Source organism: Syzygium oleosum, unplaced genomic scaffold (genome assembly GCF_021117445.2).
Source record: "Syzygium oleosum isolate NSW1041296 unplaced genomic scaffold, Sole_v2.1 Sole_v2.19, whole genome shotgun sequence".
NCBI classification, from domain to species: domain Eukaryota; kingdom Viridiplantae; phylum Streptophyta; class Magnoliopsida; order Myrtales; family Myrtaceae; genus Syzygium; species Syzygium oleosum.
In genome coordinates, this window is record NW_026607503.1 from 82,306 (window position 1) to 99,315 (window position 17,010).

General features: G+C 41.0%; 1 protein-coding gene and 1 pseudogene across 1 annotated transcript; one reads left to right on the forward strand and one right to left on the reverse strand.

The window, feature by feature from the left end:
- Positions 1–660: 660 nt before the first annotated feature.
- LOC115664398 (protein GRIP-like) lies at positions 661–7,834 on the forward strand (annotated as a pseudogene).
- A 5,218-nt stretch (positions 7,835–13,052) lies between these two features.
- Positions 13,053–16,740, reverse strand: LOC115670256 (GDP-mannose 4,6 dehydratase 1-like). The gene is made up of 2 exons (XM_030591482.2): positions 15,447–16,740; positions 13,053–13,299 (listed from the first exon to the last, which is right to left on the reverse strand). Exons 1-2 carry the CDS (start codon positions 16,620–16,622, stop codon positions 13,180–13,182), a joined length of 1,296 nt encoding a protein of 431 aa, XP_030447342.1. The 5' UTR covers positions 16,623–16,740; the 3' UTR covers positions 13,053–13,179.
- Between the last annotated feature and the right edge of the window lie 270 nt (positions 16,741–17,010).

The window sequence follows — 17,010 nt, forward strand, 5'->3', positions numbered from 1 at the left end:
CTTGCGATGCAATCGTATCGAGTAGCACATGCATTGTGGAGAAAAGGAAGGAAGTACCCGCCCTGGCATTGCAAAGCCGTATTAGTGAGGTAGGCTTGTCTGATCATTCTCAGTAACTGTTATAATCAGAAATTTGCTTTCTTAAGAATTTTCCCGCCCCTTTTCTCTAGGTTTTCGGAGTTGACATACATCCCGGTACATTTAGTTCTTTTCTTAAGGTTTATGTATTCTCGAGTTCTACTTCTGTATTTTACTGAAGATGCACAATCGCATCATCCAAACTTCTGGATATACTTTCGACACCAGCAACAGTGGAGAGCAGCATTTGGTCCCGACTTTCAGAAAACATCGCTGAACAAATCTGGACTTTCGAGGTTTCTTAATCATGTTTTGTCATATAAACTTTGACTTTTGGGAACTGTGAAGATGATTTTAATAGATTTGGGTCAAAGTCAACACATGGGGGGAGTTTTATTGCACTTGTACTATATGTGAGGGATAATGAGCCTCTCTCCTACTGTTTAGTTTGCAATGCTATCTCATGATCTATTTTCTAATTGGGTTATTTTCTGCAGTCTGCCAGAATTGGAGAGGGAATACTACTGGATCATGGGACAGGCTTGGTTATCGGCGAGACTGCCGTTATTGGAGACAGAGTTTCCTTGATGCCGGTAAACCCAATTCTCTTTTCCCCTCCGTCTCTTTTCTAAGCCGTTAGCTTTTTCTTTTGGTAGCCTCCGAGAAATCCTGCTGCTTGCCGACGCATATAATTCTCCCTGGGACTTCTACAAGCATGGCTCGGTACTGTAGAGATCTGAATTACTGTTGTGTCGCTTTTATTATGCATTGTGATGCATCAGTTTTGCTCCTAGGCATATGAATGGCGGAGAAGTACCATGGACTTAATAGATATCTTTTTTGTTTGCCAAAACTCAAGAGGCAATGATCAGAAGCATTCTTCGTACAAATATACTATACCAGGCTCTTTATTATATTAGGTTTCGATCTTTCGAAAACTTAGCCTTTCAAAACTCGCAACTGCTTCAACGTCAATTGTTGTCCGTGGACATTGAAGAACTTCAGATTTCAGAAATCACACATTTGAAGAGGAAAAGTTGTTTTTGTAGCCTGTCATCTTTTACCAGTGTAATTGCATTTCATATACTTCGATGCTTTGCTTGTAGAATAATGCTTTTACACATCTGAAGCAGAACACGTGCTTCAAGAAGTCATCTGTTTATTCTGCTTCTTTCTCCGTGAAAAGGGACGACTTTATGTTGATTCAAAACGGATGATAGGGTGTGACTCTGTGAGGGAGCGGAAAAGAGACCGGTGATGGTCATCCAAAGTTGGGTGAAGGTGCACTTATTGGAGCGAGTGTAACCGTACTTGGAAATATAAAAATTGGGGAGGGTGTGATGATCGCAGCTGGTTCCCTGGTATTGAATGATATTCCTCCACATGGGTAAGCTCTTAATGGACTACCCAACTACTGCTTTAATAAAATTGTCTTTCTATTAATTTGATTGACTCGTAAAGTTTGCTAATGGTTTCTTCTTTTTTTATCGAAGCACGGTAGCAGGAATACCAGCTAAGGTGATTGGTTATGTAATCGAGAAAGATCCATCATTGAATGAGCCTGCGCATACATTCCGTGTTTGTTTTGGTTCATTCGGCGAGGCATGTGGTGATGCACGATAAGGGGTACTGTTTTGGGCGGAGGACACGTTGATTGTCAAGAGCATTAGAATGTCTGCAGAGGGAGGTGGGGTAGCTGAAATGAGGGAACGTAACATGGAAAATTCTTTGGAGACGGGGAATCGCATGAATGAGACTAGCCTTAGAAGCAACGGGCTTCCTGCGAAGGAGAACGGATCATGTGAAAACACCCCGCATTATGGTGATGCTCACGATGGGCTCGTGCAGATGGCTACTGAACTCAAGCTTCGAAACGAGTTCTTGAAGTTTCATTTTGAGGGTCTAAAAGATCTTTGCTTGGAAGAGATTAGTCTCCACAACGAACGAAAGTAGGTGGGCAGGAAGGTGAAGATGTGAAGAGACTCAATGAGAGAATAGAATCTCTGGAGAGAGAACTACTGGGGGAAAAGCAAACACGAGGTGCAGCAGAGGAGGCTCCGAAGCATCTTCAAGTAGCACATTCGGAGGCAGATGCACGAGCGCAGGAGATCTCAGCCAGGCTTGCTGAAGGTCAGATGAAGTTTCATGTCTGGTATTTAGTGAGATTTTCTTCACATGCCGTAGCAGTGAAACACTTTGGGTATGGTGGGGAGTCTGTTGAATTGCTGTTTTTGCTTGGATCTGTATTTTAGTTGGATACAGTTTGCATCTGAACTCTCAGCCATTTGACTGCACTTTTTGGAGTATGAAAACTGATAAGGGGAGACTCAAAATATGTTAGGCTGCGCTTTTTTTCAGAGAAAAGTTTTCTATAATATGTTTAGCCTGCAATACCTAATCTCTTTAAGAAACAAAATCGTAATAATATGTTTGTATTTCACCAGAATTCCTAATCTTGTTTTTCTCCTGTAATGATTAATTATAAAACCTTTGCTGCCGTATTGAAATGTTGTAAGCCGATGAAATCGATGATAGGGCTCTTCCATTTGTATTGTGCTCTTTCTATGTATCATTGTGCTAACATTTTTTAAACACGGACTTCGAGATGACAACGAGGAATTGCGGCGATTTCGCAACCTAAAGATCTTGCCCCCGAGTCAATGCAACAGTCCCTTCTTGAGATAGAGCAGGTAGTTCGATTTTGGAAGTTCCATTTCATCGGCCCTGTAGTGCTCTGAGTGATGGTTCTCCTTTTCTGCTCAGGATTGCATATTCGTGTCCATTATACAAAAGGAAGTAAGGTGTCTATTTTGAAATATCTAAGTAGCTATATATGTTAATTGGGAATTTAGTAAACACGGCTAGCAATCACCGTGTTGGACCTGCATGATAATATGTGTGAAAGTTGTACAGTAGCAAACCAACAAACTGATACGAAGTATTAGGTAGAGGAGCTTGCACAGTAAAAGGCATAGGATATGCTGAATTGTTGGCTTTGCTCGTGGAAATAGTACTGATATTTAAAGTTGCTTACCTCTAGATGTTGGAAGACTTTCGAAATTTGCTAAATTCTGCAGAAGAGAAGAGGCAAGCTTCTCGATCTGAACTCACCGCCAAACATCAGAAGCTAAATGGCATCTGCATCCTAATGTGCCGTCTGATAATCGCCTTGGTTTCAACACTTGGACGTTTAAGCTTGTTCTTTTCTATTTCCTTATCAGAGCATAGAGAATTTGGAGTCCCAACTAGCTGACGCAGCCTCTGAGAGAAGCAAAGCAACCGAAATGATATCTTCACTTCAGGTGAGAGTTTTTCGTTCCGACCTTTTTTCCATGTTGGGTGCCTATTGACAACAAATGAGCAGCATCCGAGGACAGTATTGCAGTTATTTGCTCTATTTTTTTGGTGAAATAGCATAACCGTTGATGCGGTTGAATAGCATTTGCCTTAGGCTCCTAGGGGCTTATTTCGGCTTCTAGAATAAAGAAATGACTTAGTACGTTGATCTCGTATAGATGTTGCAATTTCCAATGTTGTGGGCTAAGATATGCTTAGAAGCTTGAGAACTTCTCAACTTTAAGTTTGACTGCTTATCCATTGTATTTCTTCCGTGATTAAAGGTCCTACTTGCAGAAAGAGAATCTAAGATTGCAGAGCTTGATGCAGCTTCAACTGGTGAAGCTGCAAGACTTAGAGCCGCAATGAAATCTGTTAAAGGAGAGGTTGCACACCTGAAACGTGAGCATGCATGAGCCGAAATTATTGTTATTTTTACTATAATGGATATGGAATGGAAATAAAAAGCAGTTTATACAGTAAACTTTGAACTTTTAGTTTCTTTCCATCTTTGGATGTATGGCATGGATGCTTCGTTTTAGAGTTTTATCGGCTTAATTTTCTCTGGCTGGATATCGCCCTTAATTCTAAACCTCGGTACTTTTCTGCTTTCTGATGATGCGTCTATTTTTGGTTTTGAATGTCCCAGATTCTGCAGAATGTGTCGAATACACCTTGGCTTTTTTTTTTTTTTTTTATTAATGGCAATAACCTGTTACTTGACTAAAGGAAAACTATATTATCCTCCATGGATATATCTACCACTTCCAGGGAAGTTTCTTTGCCCTTTTTATGTGTGTCTAAGTTAATTGGATGGAGAAATTTTTTTCTAAGTTTTTGGTTTTGTAAATTCTGAAAGGAGTTTCTGTTCTCGATAGTTCAGCCGTGTATGATGTTTACTGCCGTATATGTCGTGGCATTCTATGATAGGCTACTCTTCGTGCTTTCTCGGTGAGTCTTATCTCAATAGTGTATGAGTTTTTCAGGATAAGGATAAGGAAAGCTGGGAAGCTGCTTTTCAGGCACTCAAAGCAAAGCTTGAGGTGGCTGAGAGCAACTGCATTCGCGCTGAAGTTGAAGTGGCTAAGTTAAAAAGTATTTTACCCTCGTGGCAAGTTTGGAAGATCAAATGTGCATAAATAAGCACAATTATGAATCTGACGGCCGTGCTTTTGGACAGGTCAGCTGGAGATGGAAGCGTCTTCACATGCGCAGTTATTGAATGCTAGAGATAGCAGCTGTCAGAGGAGGTATTCACTTCTGCATTTTTTTCCCCAGTCAAGGCAAATTGGGTTGAAAATGTCATGATTCATAGTGACTTAATTCTTACAATTTACTTATCCGTTAATTGCAGAGGTGCGGTTCTTAATACTGCCAAGCAGTAGATGTTTTCATGACCATTTTCTTATTCATTAATTGCAGGGATGCAGCTCTTAATACTGCCAAGCAGCAGATGAAGACCATTGAAATGAACCTGGACTCTATGAATGCTCGGCATCAAAAAGATAAAGAAGCATGGGAACTTGATCTTAAAAACTTGGAAGAAACGTGGCGAAGTAAATGTCAACGATTTTTTCTCTAAAGTTTCTTTCACTTCCGTTACCTTTAGATTTTAAAAAATTCAAATTGTTCTTGCTTTGAAATGGTTCAAATGATGCAACAGATAGATGCGAGGCACAGAAGGCTGAAAACGAGGCAGATTCAGGGAAAGATATGAAGCAAGAATTAGATGAGCTTAAATCTCGTTGCAAAAGATTGAAGGTAACTTGCATTTTGCATTCTCTCACAGAGGTTAATTCTTTTCTCCTTATTTACTTTGGCATGTTCTTTGGTAGGAGGAGCACGATTCATTTAGAGATCTAGCTGATAGAATGATTGAGGAGAAGGACAATGAAATCTCCAGATTGCTTGATGATAATGAGAATCTTCAACGATCTGTGGATTCGAGACCACTGGTATGTCTTTTATTGTACTTTAGATAGATGCATGCCATGAAATCTTTCCCTACTTCCTTGTTCCTCGGAAGGGAACAAAGAAAGAAAGAATGATATTTTTCCCTACTGCCATTACTCTCACAATAATTTTGCTGACGATGTAGCAAAAAATATTTCGGGCTGAGCGGAACGATTATTACACTGCAGGTATGTAGACTTTGTCCACCACCACTCCTTGAGTAATCTGTCAAAATGACTCTTACACGCCTTGGATTTTGAAAACTTGATACTTTTGTGAGCAGCTGGTAATGTTCTAAGTTGGTTTAGGCTGACAAATTTGTTCTCTCAGCCTCGCAGAAACAGGAAATACCAAACTCAGCTAGCCCGGCAGCTGAACAGCAAATTCTGGTATGAGCCTTTTTTTCGCTCGAAATTTTTTTGGCTGTGAGTTGTTGTGGTCCTTTATTCAGTAAAAGCGCCATAATTGAGGAGCTTTTATTGCTATTGGAAGTTGGCACATAGAAGGCGGTGGATTGATTATAGTTGTCGTGTCAATAGTAAATATAAATACACAAAACACTGTAGTTTGAGGAAGATTGTCATTTAGGGGCAGTGCAGATCATTCAGATGATGTTACTTGAATCTCTTTGAATATTCAGCTTTTGGCAAGGCAACAAGCTCAAAGAGAGGAAGAGTTGGCTCAGTCTCAGAGGCATATTTTGGCACTTCAAGTATGACGTTACCTCTTTGTTCTAAAAAAAAAGGTATGACGTTACCCGTATTTGCATTTGTATCTTCTGGTTATGCTGTCGAAACTTCTCTAAAATATATTTAATGTTCAGGAAGAAATTGAGGAGCTTGAGCGCGAAAATCGTCTTCACAGTCAACAGGTGGGATCCGAGGGTGCATTTTGAGTTGTTAATGTGTGTGGGAAGCTGGAAAGTACAATACACTTTTCTGATGTAGTCCCCGGACTACTAGATCACTTGGTTCATCTTCTGCAGTTTATCCCATTGTCTGGGAGACAGTCACATTCGTAAGAATCAAGAACTTCATGAGCGATTATTGCAAAATAGAACTTATTCGATTATGATCTGTAATTGGTAATAGCATGGATTAGGACGTGTTTGCGCAAGTAAGAATTACTTATTTTAGTTGGATTATGGAAGTTTAACTACAAAAGAAGGTAAGGAAAAAAAGGGAAGTGGCAATTCACCGAGGAAAACGAAGGTCGCTAATACTGTGAAGCCTTCGTGTAACATTATGCAGATTACAGGGTCGAGAGGTGGCCTTTTCTTGCATATACACCCTTGAGCTCTATCTTTCCACCTATTAATGATGAATCAGCAGTAAATTATCATTAACTTTTTTTAATGCTATTGCCATTCCTTTTCTCTTTTCCATCTCAATTTGTGAGGAGATGATATTGGATATAAATGCAGCTCCAATACGTTCGAGATTCCTTTGCCCTTCTTGACAGATGTAATCTTAATTGTGCGGATGTAGGAGGCCATATTGAAGGAAGAGCTTCGCAAATGGAAAGGATGCAGAAGAGGGAAGGGGTAGATACGACATATTTAAAAAATGTCTTGTTGAAACAGGTAAATTTTGGCAGCAGATATACTGTGGTGTAACGTCAAATTTTTATAAGTAATGTTGGTTGCTCGTCTTTCTTTTGTTAAACTCTTCTGTAATGGGGTTCTTCGGTTCGTCTTTCTTCTGTTAGGTGAGGTAGAGGCACTGTTGCCGGCGGTCGCTATGCTGCTTCAGTTCAGTCCGGCAGAGGCTATTCTCAGCTTTAGCTAGTGTCGGATGGATTATATCCAGTAGTCGAAATGAAAATTCATTGTCACTGTCCCTGACCAACTTCCGGTTGTGATGCAAAGCTTTCGCCGATGCGAGCCCAATTCTAAGTCTAAGATGTTATCCAAGAAAGATCATTAGTGTCCATGCCGCAAAGCTTTCCAAAGCCATAAGTAAGATTGTCGTAAATTTGTCTAAACTTCAGTTAATGCTTGTGTAGTACGGAGAGAGGTAAGGGTTTTCTCCATCCCATGAGATGTAGGTCAGTCGTGGTCTTGTACATCAGTTGGCCATGTCAAAGGAGAGAATATTTGTTATCGTCTCGGGTCTGAGGTGCATCAGCGGTATCATATGTTTAAAAGTAGTCATGGACCTCCTTTTATGACACAAGAAACTTGCTGCATTTCCTTCACTTTAAGATGATTACGGCCAAACGACCAATATGTAGCCACCGTTAGAGGTTTGGTATCATAATGTTCCTTTTCAGGGCACATCAAGTTCAAGTTAAAATATGCATTTTAATGCAATTGCAGATGCAGAAATGTCAACAAGCTTACCGGACCGCTGCAGACGTGCCTCCAACTCCACCAAACGATACTTCAGGATCTCCTCCGTCGCTTCTCTCAAGATTCTCATTTTCACAGTGGCAAAGAGTAATACAAGACCGGGAATTCTTCTGTTAAATGAGCAGAGTCTGCAATCACATTCCAGCTGCAAAGATGCGAATGCGTGAGGTGGTGCTTAGAAGGTGGTCTGCAGTTCCGTAAAAACTTGTTACTTTTAACATCGACATTATTGGGCGAAGTGCGGAGATATTGTAAAGAACATAAAGAGAGAATGTACCCTAGACCAAGAGGTAGAGAGGATACACACATCGGCAATTCGCGCTGTCATTGTTGTGATTATTGCGAAGGAAAAAGGAAGCAGCTGTTTAATTGTTGTAACTGACGGTGATATTTTTTATATTTCATCGTGCCACGATTTGTTCACTCGAAAACTATATAACACTCGTGGTTCAGTTATCTTGGCTTAATTTTCAGCAATAAGAATGATTGCTTAATCTAATGTAGTACGTGCTATGGGATCAAAATTTAGAAGAAAATCAATTACACTCGAACGAGAATGATGATTTTTCAAGATAAAGAAGGAGTTCTGCGAGTACACTATTTATATAATTAAAGGTGGGACAAAAAAGAAGGAAGTTAAATAAAACAAAATTTATCGCATCCCATATTAAACATATGCTTTGATAATTATTAATATTTATTATTTACAAGATGAGCTTTGAATTGAATTGCAAGGAAAAAAAAAGACAACATTTTCCTTAAAATTAAGATAATTGTAAGGAATAAATGATCTCTTTTGCAGAGTTTTAAAGGAACAAATGATCAACAATTATGTCGCCATTGCCGTCTCTCGTCCTCTCTCGACATTTTAGAAAGGGGAGGTAGGGTTTTGAAATCCAAACCTCTCACTCTCACGCGAGCTCCGCTCTAAAACCCTCCTCTCCCGCTCCTCTCTCGCCCTCTCCAAACCTCGACAAGATGGCCGATCCTGGAAGAATGAGCCGCAATGAAGATGAGAGGAGACGGGAAGCATTGCATGATGTTGGCAGTTTGGTTCAAGATTTTGGTCTGAAGGTTAGTCGCTTCGAGAATTTCGGTCCTGATGATGCCTTTTTTTTATGGAAATCTCGATTGTAAATGTCTCCGAGGAGATCGGCAAAGGCCGGCATGGCACAACTGTGTTCAAGGGCTTCCATCGTGGCGATTCGGTCGCCCTTAAAAGGTTCCCTACCGATCACGTTAATGTGGATGATGGGATTCTCCATCGCTTGTTCGGGCGACCACATCGAAATGTGGTTCTGAATCGCAGAGTTACTTACTACAGAGACTCGGGATTTCTTGTTATGGAACTATGTGATTTTAGTCTGAGAGATCTGATTTCAGCAAGGACTTCTTCAGATCTTACCGTCCATGATGATGATTCACCATCGGTGGTGGATCATAAACAGAAGCAGTCATCGCTCAGGGATAGGATGCTGAATATTCACTTATGGACTGCCGATGGTCCCCTTCACAGACGCTTGTGAAGCTGATGAGGTAATCATTCACAATCGTTAAAGTATCATGTTCCCGATTCCGTTGTTGTTAAGGAGTTGAATGCCAAAGGTATATTGATCTTTTCTGGGACTTGGGATGGCTGCGTAGATCCTATACTTTTGACTGACCAGTCAACTAATGGTTATAATTATCGTGATGTCACGGATTTATTACTAATGTTGACGAACAAGTGGACTCGCAGGTCTAAACTTCCAACAAACATTCAGGTACCCTTTCTGGAGCTATTGACACTTTGTGAATTAGTTTGCTTTTGATCTCTACTTAAGTTAATGATTGCTCTTGCAGACGCTGTTCAATCCATTTCCCCATGGTCTAGAGAAATATTTCTCAAAAAAATTTCCGAATCTCTTGTTGAAGACATACAAAGTGGCATTGGAGTTCTACAAAAGTCGTCCATCCTTTAAAAAGTATTTCGAAATAGACGAGTGTTGATCCTTAGGCAACAAGAAGACCCAGTTTTGTTAGTACTCACATGGGACCAATAACCATGTGAAGGTAAGGGCTTCCCTCAGCAAAAGCGAAGAGCCGTATTAGGAATTTTTTTTTTTTGGTCGAAGTATAGGGAATTTGAAGTACATATCATTTTACTGCACTATTTGGTCTTTGTGAGAGGCTTGATTCCATTTAGAAAATTGAAATGATCAAACTGGGAAACTCCAGCTGCAGCCTGCAAAGCAAACTTGCCAAAAGCACAAGACCAACAACTTTTGCTTGCTTTTGTTCTACGTTACGGAGTCAAATGAGTCAAGACACAAGAATCAAACATCATAAAACAGTCGACCCCAATTAATGCAGATAATCTGCCTCAATCTTCTAAAATTAGGATTCCAGCTAAAGGGTTCCTCTCATTTTCATCAGAATCTTAGGCACCAGCTGTATCAAGCGGATGTGTTGCCCTCAAATGCAAATCCATCCAAAATGTGCTTTTGGCAAGTTTGCTTTGCAGGCTGCAGCTGGAGTTTTCCAGTTTGACCATTTCAATTTTCTAAATGGAATCAATCCTCTCATAAAGACCAAATAGTGCAGTAAAATGATATGTACTTCAAATTCCCTATACTTCGACCAAAAAAAAAATTCCCAATACGGCCCTTCGCTTTTGCTGAGGGAAGCCCTTACCTTCACATGGATATTGATCCCATGTGAGTATTAACAAAACTGGGTCTTCTTGTTGCCCAAGGATCAACACTCGCCTATTTCGAAGTACTTTTTAAAAGATGGACGACTTTTATAGAACTCCAATGCCACTTTGTATGTCTCCAACAAGCGATTCGAAAATTTTTTGGAGAAGTATTTCTCTAGACCATGGGAAAATGGATTAAACAGCGCCTGCAAGAGCGATCATTAACTTAAGTAGAGATCAAAAGCAAACTAATTCACAAAGTGTCAATAGCTCCAGAAAGAGTACCTGAATGTTTGCTGGAAGTTTAGACCTGCGAGTCCACTTTTTCGTCAACATTAGTAATAAATCCGTGACATCACGATAATTATAACCATTAATTGACTGGTCAATCAAAAGTATAGGATCTACGCAGCCATCCCATGTCCCAGAAAGATCAATACACCTTTGGCATTCAACTCCTTAACAACAACGGAATCGGGAACATGATACTTTAACGATTGTGAAGGATTACCTCATCAGCTTCACAAGCGTTTGTGAAGGAGCACCATCGGCAGTCCATAAGTGAATATTCAACATCCTATCCCTAAGCGATGACTGCTTTTGTTTATGATCCATCACCGATTGTGAATCATCATCATGGACGGTAAGATCTGAAGAAGCTCTTGCTGAAATCAGATCTCTCAGACTAAAATCACATAGTTCCATAACAAGAAATCCCGAGTCTCTGCAGTAAGTAACTCCGCGATTCAAAACCACATTTCGATGTGGTCGCCCGGACAAGCGATGGAGAATCCCATCATCCACATTAACGTGATCGGTAGGGAACCTTTTAAGGGCGACCGAATCGCCACGATGGAAGCCCTTGAACACAGTTGTGCCATTCCGGCCTTTGCCGATCTCCTCGGAGACATTTACAATCGAGATTTCCATAAAAAAGGCATCATCATGACCGAAATTCTCGAAGCGACTAACCTTCAGACCAAAATCTTGAACCAAACTGCCAACATCATGCAATGCTTCCCGTCTCCTCTCATCTTCATTGCGGCTCATTCTTCCAGGATCGACCATCTTGTCGAGGTTTGGAGAGGGCGAGAGAGGAGCGGGAGAGGAGGGTTTTAGAGCGGAGCTCGCGTGAGAGTGAGAGGTTTGGATTTCAAAACCCTACCTCCCCTTTTTAAAATGTCGAGAGAGGACGAGAGACGGCAATGACGACATAATTGTTGATCATCTGTTCCTTTAAAACTCTGCAAAAGAGATCATTTATTCCTTACAATTATCTTAATTAAGGAAAATGTTGTCTTTTTTTTTTCTTGCAATTCAATTCAAAGCTCATCTTGTAAATAATAAATATTAATAATTATCAAAGCATATGTTTAATATGGGATGCGATAAACTTTGTTTTATTTAACTTCCTCCTTTTTTGTCCCACCTTTAATTATATAAATAGTGTACTCGTACAACTTCTTAGGGATAACATATTTCCTTTGATTATTAGTATTAGGATTCTTAATTTTCTTGCAATCTATTTATTGCTTTTGGTTATTGAGTGGTACATCATTGCTTACGCACCCATATGATCACCTCACATCTTAGTGGCTAGATTTCAAAATTAATCCATGCTGCTTGCCAAAATATTCTTTTTAAATAAAAGAGAAAATGTATCGAAAAAGCATTAGAATAATCTAGCGTAATCAAGTCTTCGAATCCATTTAATCTCCGATTCGTAGAAGTAAAGTACACTTCAACACTTTGCTTGCTCTTCTAATTGACCCACCAAAAATAAATTAGTTATCGACTCTAAAATAAAATTGATTTGCATGTTAAGAATTTGAACCTAAAGTTGCGAATTTGTATGAGCTTAGGGGTGCTCGAGCTAAGTACATGCTTAATAATCTATTAGCCAACTCAAGTGGTTCACTCGAGGGAAGGTTGTTACATGACTTAATTAACAAAAGTTATACTTTAAATCGTAAGTATTATTATGTATTTCTTTTTTTCACTCAAGTTTAAATTAATTGGACAAATTATATTTTTAAAGGTGATTTATTTTTATTTACTTTTTTTTTTTTGCAAACTTAGAATCAATGAGATAAGTCGAAAGAGATAACTGTTTCGGAAAGATAATGGAAATTTTATCTTTATCTCTATTTGTATCTATTTTATTGGTAAATACATTTATAAGTACCTTCGATGATACTTTCTTCTCATTCAATTTTATTTTGAATTTATAAATCACTTTTTGTACTTATGTTTGACGTGCTTAGGAGGTATAACATTATAGCGTTGTAGTCAACGAAAATATTAAGCTAAATACGAAATGCCACTATCTCAATGCCCATCAAATTTTTTCACATGCAATTATCATAATGATTATAAGGATTAATATCACCAAAAACCTCAAAGTGGTACATTTGTGCCATATTTATCACAAACTCATTTTTGTGCAAAAGAAAATCCAAACCGGTACACCCGTGTCACATTTACCCTTCATTAGAATCCAAGTCCGCTCAAGAAAACTTTTGTCACGAGGAACATCCCAACAAAGTATCCAAAAAACCTTACCAAAAAAAAAAAAAAAAAACAAAGTATCCAAAAGTTGTTGACAGATGAATGTTTCCTCAAAACAGTTTATGCAATTGCAATGACATAGAGGAGGCATGGAACGGGTAAATCATGGCAACATACTCCAAATAAGTTAAAATAGTATATAACCAGAATCCCAAGCAAAGCATTTATCATATACCTTATCTTCTCTGCACTACAACTATGTTTCAGCCAGTCCTCATCATGATGCGAACCACCCCAATTTCGGTCGTTTTGGTAATCTCGCCGACCTTGTGCGCTTAAGTTGCTTCAGTCGCTTCCTCGAAAGGTCTCTGCCACTGGTGGCCTCGTCCATAAGGACCTGCAGCAGTATTAAGAGTTTGTGAGATTATATAGCGATTCTTCGTCATGCTACACACTGAAGAACGTCACACAAAGTCCTTTTTGTTCCTTCAATTCTCTTCTCTCTTTTTTTTTTACTTTTTGGTTTTTTGGTAGAGGTAGATATCTGACAGTGCAGAGCCAGGAATCTGAACCTAACTCACTTCACATGAAGCTGCAGGATAGTTTACCAGAAGAAAATGTTCATCAAGGCATGTTTACACACTACTGTGAATGCACATTGGAAAGAAAGTCAAATCAAAAGAAAGAAAAGCAGGGAAAAAGATGTCTCGACGTTTATAAAAAATACTGAGCACATTGTTGACTGCGATTTCTTAAAATTAAAATTTAGTATAAACTCATGCACGTATCACCCTGTCCAAACCACATGGGTCAAGCTCTTGAGAAAGTACCGAGGAGCTGTCACATTAATGCAACTCTCAACTTATGTATCCATCCCTCTTCATCTGAAGTAGGAATGGGGATCTAACAAATTTCTTGCCACTCCTAAACAGAACAAGGAAGTGCAACCATTTCAAACATCGTGTACATTAGCTCTTTAGGATAACAAAAAGAGAGGGACACTGTTAATAATCAGTAGAATGCTCAACACTGCTTAGTAATTTTAGAGTGAGATGGGATTCTCCAATAAGTTTATTCCATTAATAGAAGAGCACTAAACAAACCAAGTCTTTTCTCTGTTAATATGAGGATATCTTCCACAGGCACAACTAAGCCCAGTTTCAAGTTCCACCATCCCCCGATGCTATATATCACCCCGGAAGAAGGAAACTATAGAACACAACAATCAATTTCAAGCCATTCAAACCATGTCTTCTCTCTTGTGATGAGCGTTGGGGGGGTTGGGGAAGGCTCAATTGGATAATACTTTGTATCATGTTCGTTCATTTTTGTAGTTAATGACATTCTTTTCATCGAGAAAATCCATGTTACCTGATATAAAAGTCAGTTAACTTCCTTATTGAAGTAAACGTGCTAATTAGCCTTTGTATGAAGGTGGTTTTTGATGGTTTGACGAGAGTGGAAATGTTTGGTTTAACTTAGTGAAACTATTTGTATTCTGTACTTTGGCCTCCTCTCATAGCTAAAACTGGTGTTTTCTAGTCCTCCATTAAGACAGGTGCAATAGAACCACATTAATCTTGCGTTTCTTTGGATTTTGCATTCTTGTTTGCATCACATTGATTTAGTACAAGAACACATTCATCTTTTATTATGCTGTCCCCGACACTAAATATAGATCAAGGCCAGGCCAAAAACTATTCCAAGCACAAGATCACATTCATGTTTTCTTTACACTGTCCCCAACAGTTAATATAATAAAACTCATGCCAACCAAAACTATTCCAGGTACTGCATATATTGTGTAATTAGACCCCAGAGCAAAACTTGACTTCTTCGCCAGAAAAGCTAATCAAATGGAAGAATCGTTGAAAAGGCCAAGATAGTAACTAAGAAATTTCTCAAATTCACCATTTTAAGGTGTAGTTATAGGTCTGACCAAAAGACAAAGGTGTAGTTATAGGAACGAGGAAGACAAAGCTTGAAGCTACAGATTATCATGACATAACAAATAGGTTGGGGAATACGAAGCATGTTGGTGCCTCAGATTTAATATTTTTTGTGCCCTTCCTCAAGGAACTTTTCGGACAAGCACTTTCTCAGCTCATTCCACCAAGGAAGATGAAAAAATCTAAACGAACTAATTGAACAGGTTGGTCCATTCACTTTCTTGTCCACAACATATTGCACTGTCCAGAATTTAAGCAGATCTAAAGAAAGTAAACACACAGGCTTCAACTCATCTGAAGCTCACCCGAACTTGAACAAGAAGGTAGCAACTTCAAACGAGGCAAACCAAGGAAGATGAAAGAAATCTAAATGTACTAATTGAAAGCGAATGAACAGGGTAAACAACAAATCCAACAGACATCTACCCAGCAAGATAGACATTAAACTGGTAAAGAACTTATATCCACCCCAAGAACATCTCAAACCCTTTAAACCTTGAAAACAAAAATTTTACTTGCGCCCAGCTGATCTACCAATAGATAACCGAAAAAGAGCACAGGGTTAAGAAACAGAGCGGCAAGAGATAAGAAGTACCGAATACTCAGGACAGTTGCTGACATCCATGTACCCAGCATCAACAAAAACCTTCTCTCTCTTAGCCAATTCAATGTCCTCGTCGACCATCATCTTCACCAAGTTCTCGAACCCAACGCTGGGCTTCCAACCCAACACCTTCTCGGCCTTTCTTGCATCTCCCTTGAACGTGTCGACCTCCCTTGGCCCGAAATACCTATCATCGATCACCACATGGTTCCAACATTTCAGCCCCACATACCCAAACGCCACGTTCAAGAAGTCCCACACCGTGTGCGACTGCCCCGTCGCCACCACGTAGTCGTCCGGCTTTTCTTGCTGCAGCATCTTCCACATCGCCTCCACGTAGTCCCCAGCGAACCCCCAGTCCAGGGAGGCCTCCGGCTTCCTCAGGAACAGCGTGCTCTGCAGCCCCATCTTGATCCGCCCCACAGCCCTCGTGATCTTCCGGCTCAGGAAGTTCTCGCCCCGCCTCGGGGACTCGTGGTTGAACAGGATCCCGTTGCACACGAACAGCCCGTAGGCCTCACGGTAGTGCATGGCGTACCAGTGCGCGGCGCACTTGGACACGGCGTAGGGGGCCCGCGGGTAGAACGGGGTTGTCTCAGACAGCGGCAGCGGGATCCATCCGTATTCCCCCCAAGTCCCGGATTCAAAAGACCGCGGCGGCGGAATCGATCCGAACATCTCCGAAGACCCAGCCTGGCAGTAACGGATGTGGCTGCGGCCGGTAGCGGAGACGTGAGAGCGCACGGCCTCGAGGAGTTGGAGGGCGGCCGTGGCGACGACATCGGCGGTGTAACCAGGCATCTCGAAGGAGACCGCCACTTCGTACTGGTCGGCGAGGCTGTAGACCTCGTCGGGGCAGATCGTGTCGATCCAGCGGCGGAGAGAGGAGCCGTCGGTGAGATCGGCGTCGTGAAGCTTCATCCGGGCCTTGTGGGCGTTGTGGGGGTCGATATAGATGTGGTCGACTCGTCGGGTGTTAGGGTTGGAGGAGCGACGGATCAGGCCGTGGACCTCGTACCCTTTGTCGAGCAAGAACTCGGCGAGGTACGATCCGTCCTGGCCGGTAATGCCGGCGATCAGGGCCACCTTGCGGTGGTGCTGCGGCGGCGGCGGGGCTTCGACGTTGGCTCCGGATCCGGATTTGGGCGTGTCGTTCTGGGTCGCCATCGTCGCGTAGGATGGCGAAACGGGTCCGCTCGCCAGATGTTCGTGGGAATGCCTGAGAGAGAAGGATGGCTCATGGCGGATTCGAAGGAAGTGGGACTCTAGGGTTTTGAGGAGATGCAGAGGGAGATGTGTGGGAGGAGGTTTCGGGAGATTTTTATGAGGTGGAAGAGGAACAGATACGCGCTTTTTTAACTGACTAATGAGATCATGGGGCTTTTTTTAAGACCCGAGGAGAATGTCTTGATCGTCGATTCTGAAGATCCATGTGCCAAAGTATCCGATGCTGGAGTTTCTAAACGCCTCTTTGGGCATCAATCTTCCCTTGGTAAAGCCTGACTCCGGATGGCTGGCCCCAGAGCTTTTAAAAATCCCGATGAGAGCCCAACGA

Excerpts from the sequence above, each read along its gene's own strand:
- LOC115670256 (XM_030591482.2), bottom strand. The coding sequence starts at position 16,622 with ATGGCGACCCAGAACGACACGCCCAAATCCGGATCCGGAGCCAACGTC. Across the intron at positions 13,300-15,446 it reads GCAACTGTCCTGAGTATTCG|GTCCTTATGGACGAGGCCAC; the intron begins GTACTTCTTATC and ends ATACTGCTGCAG.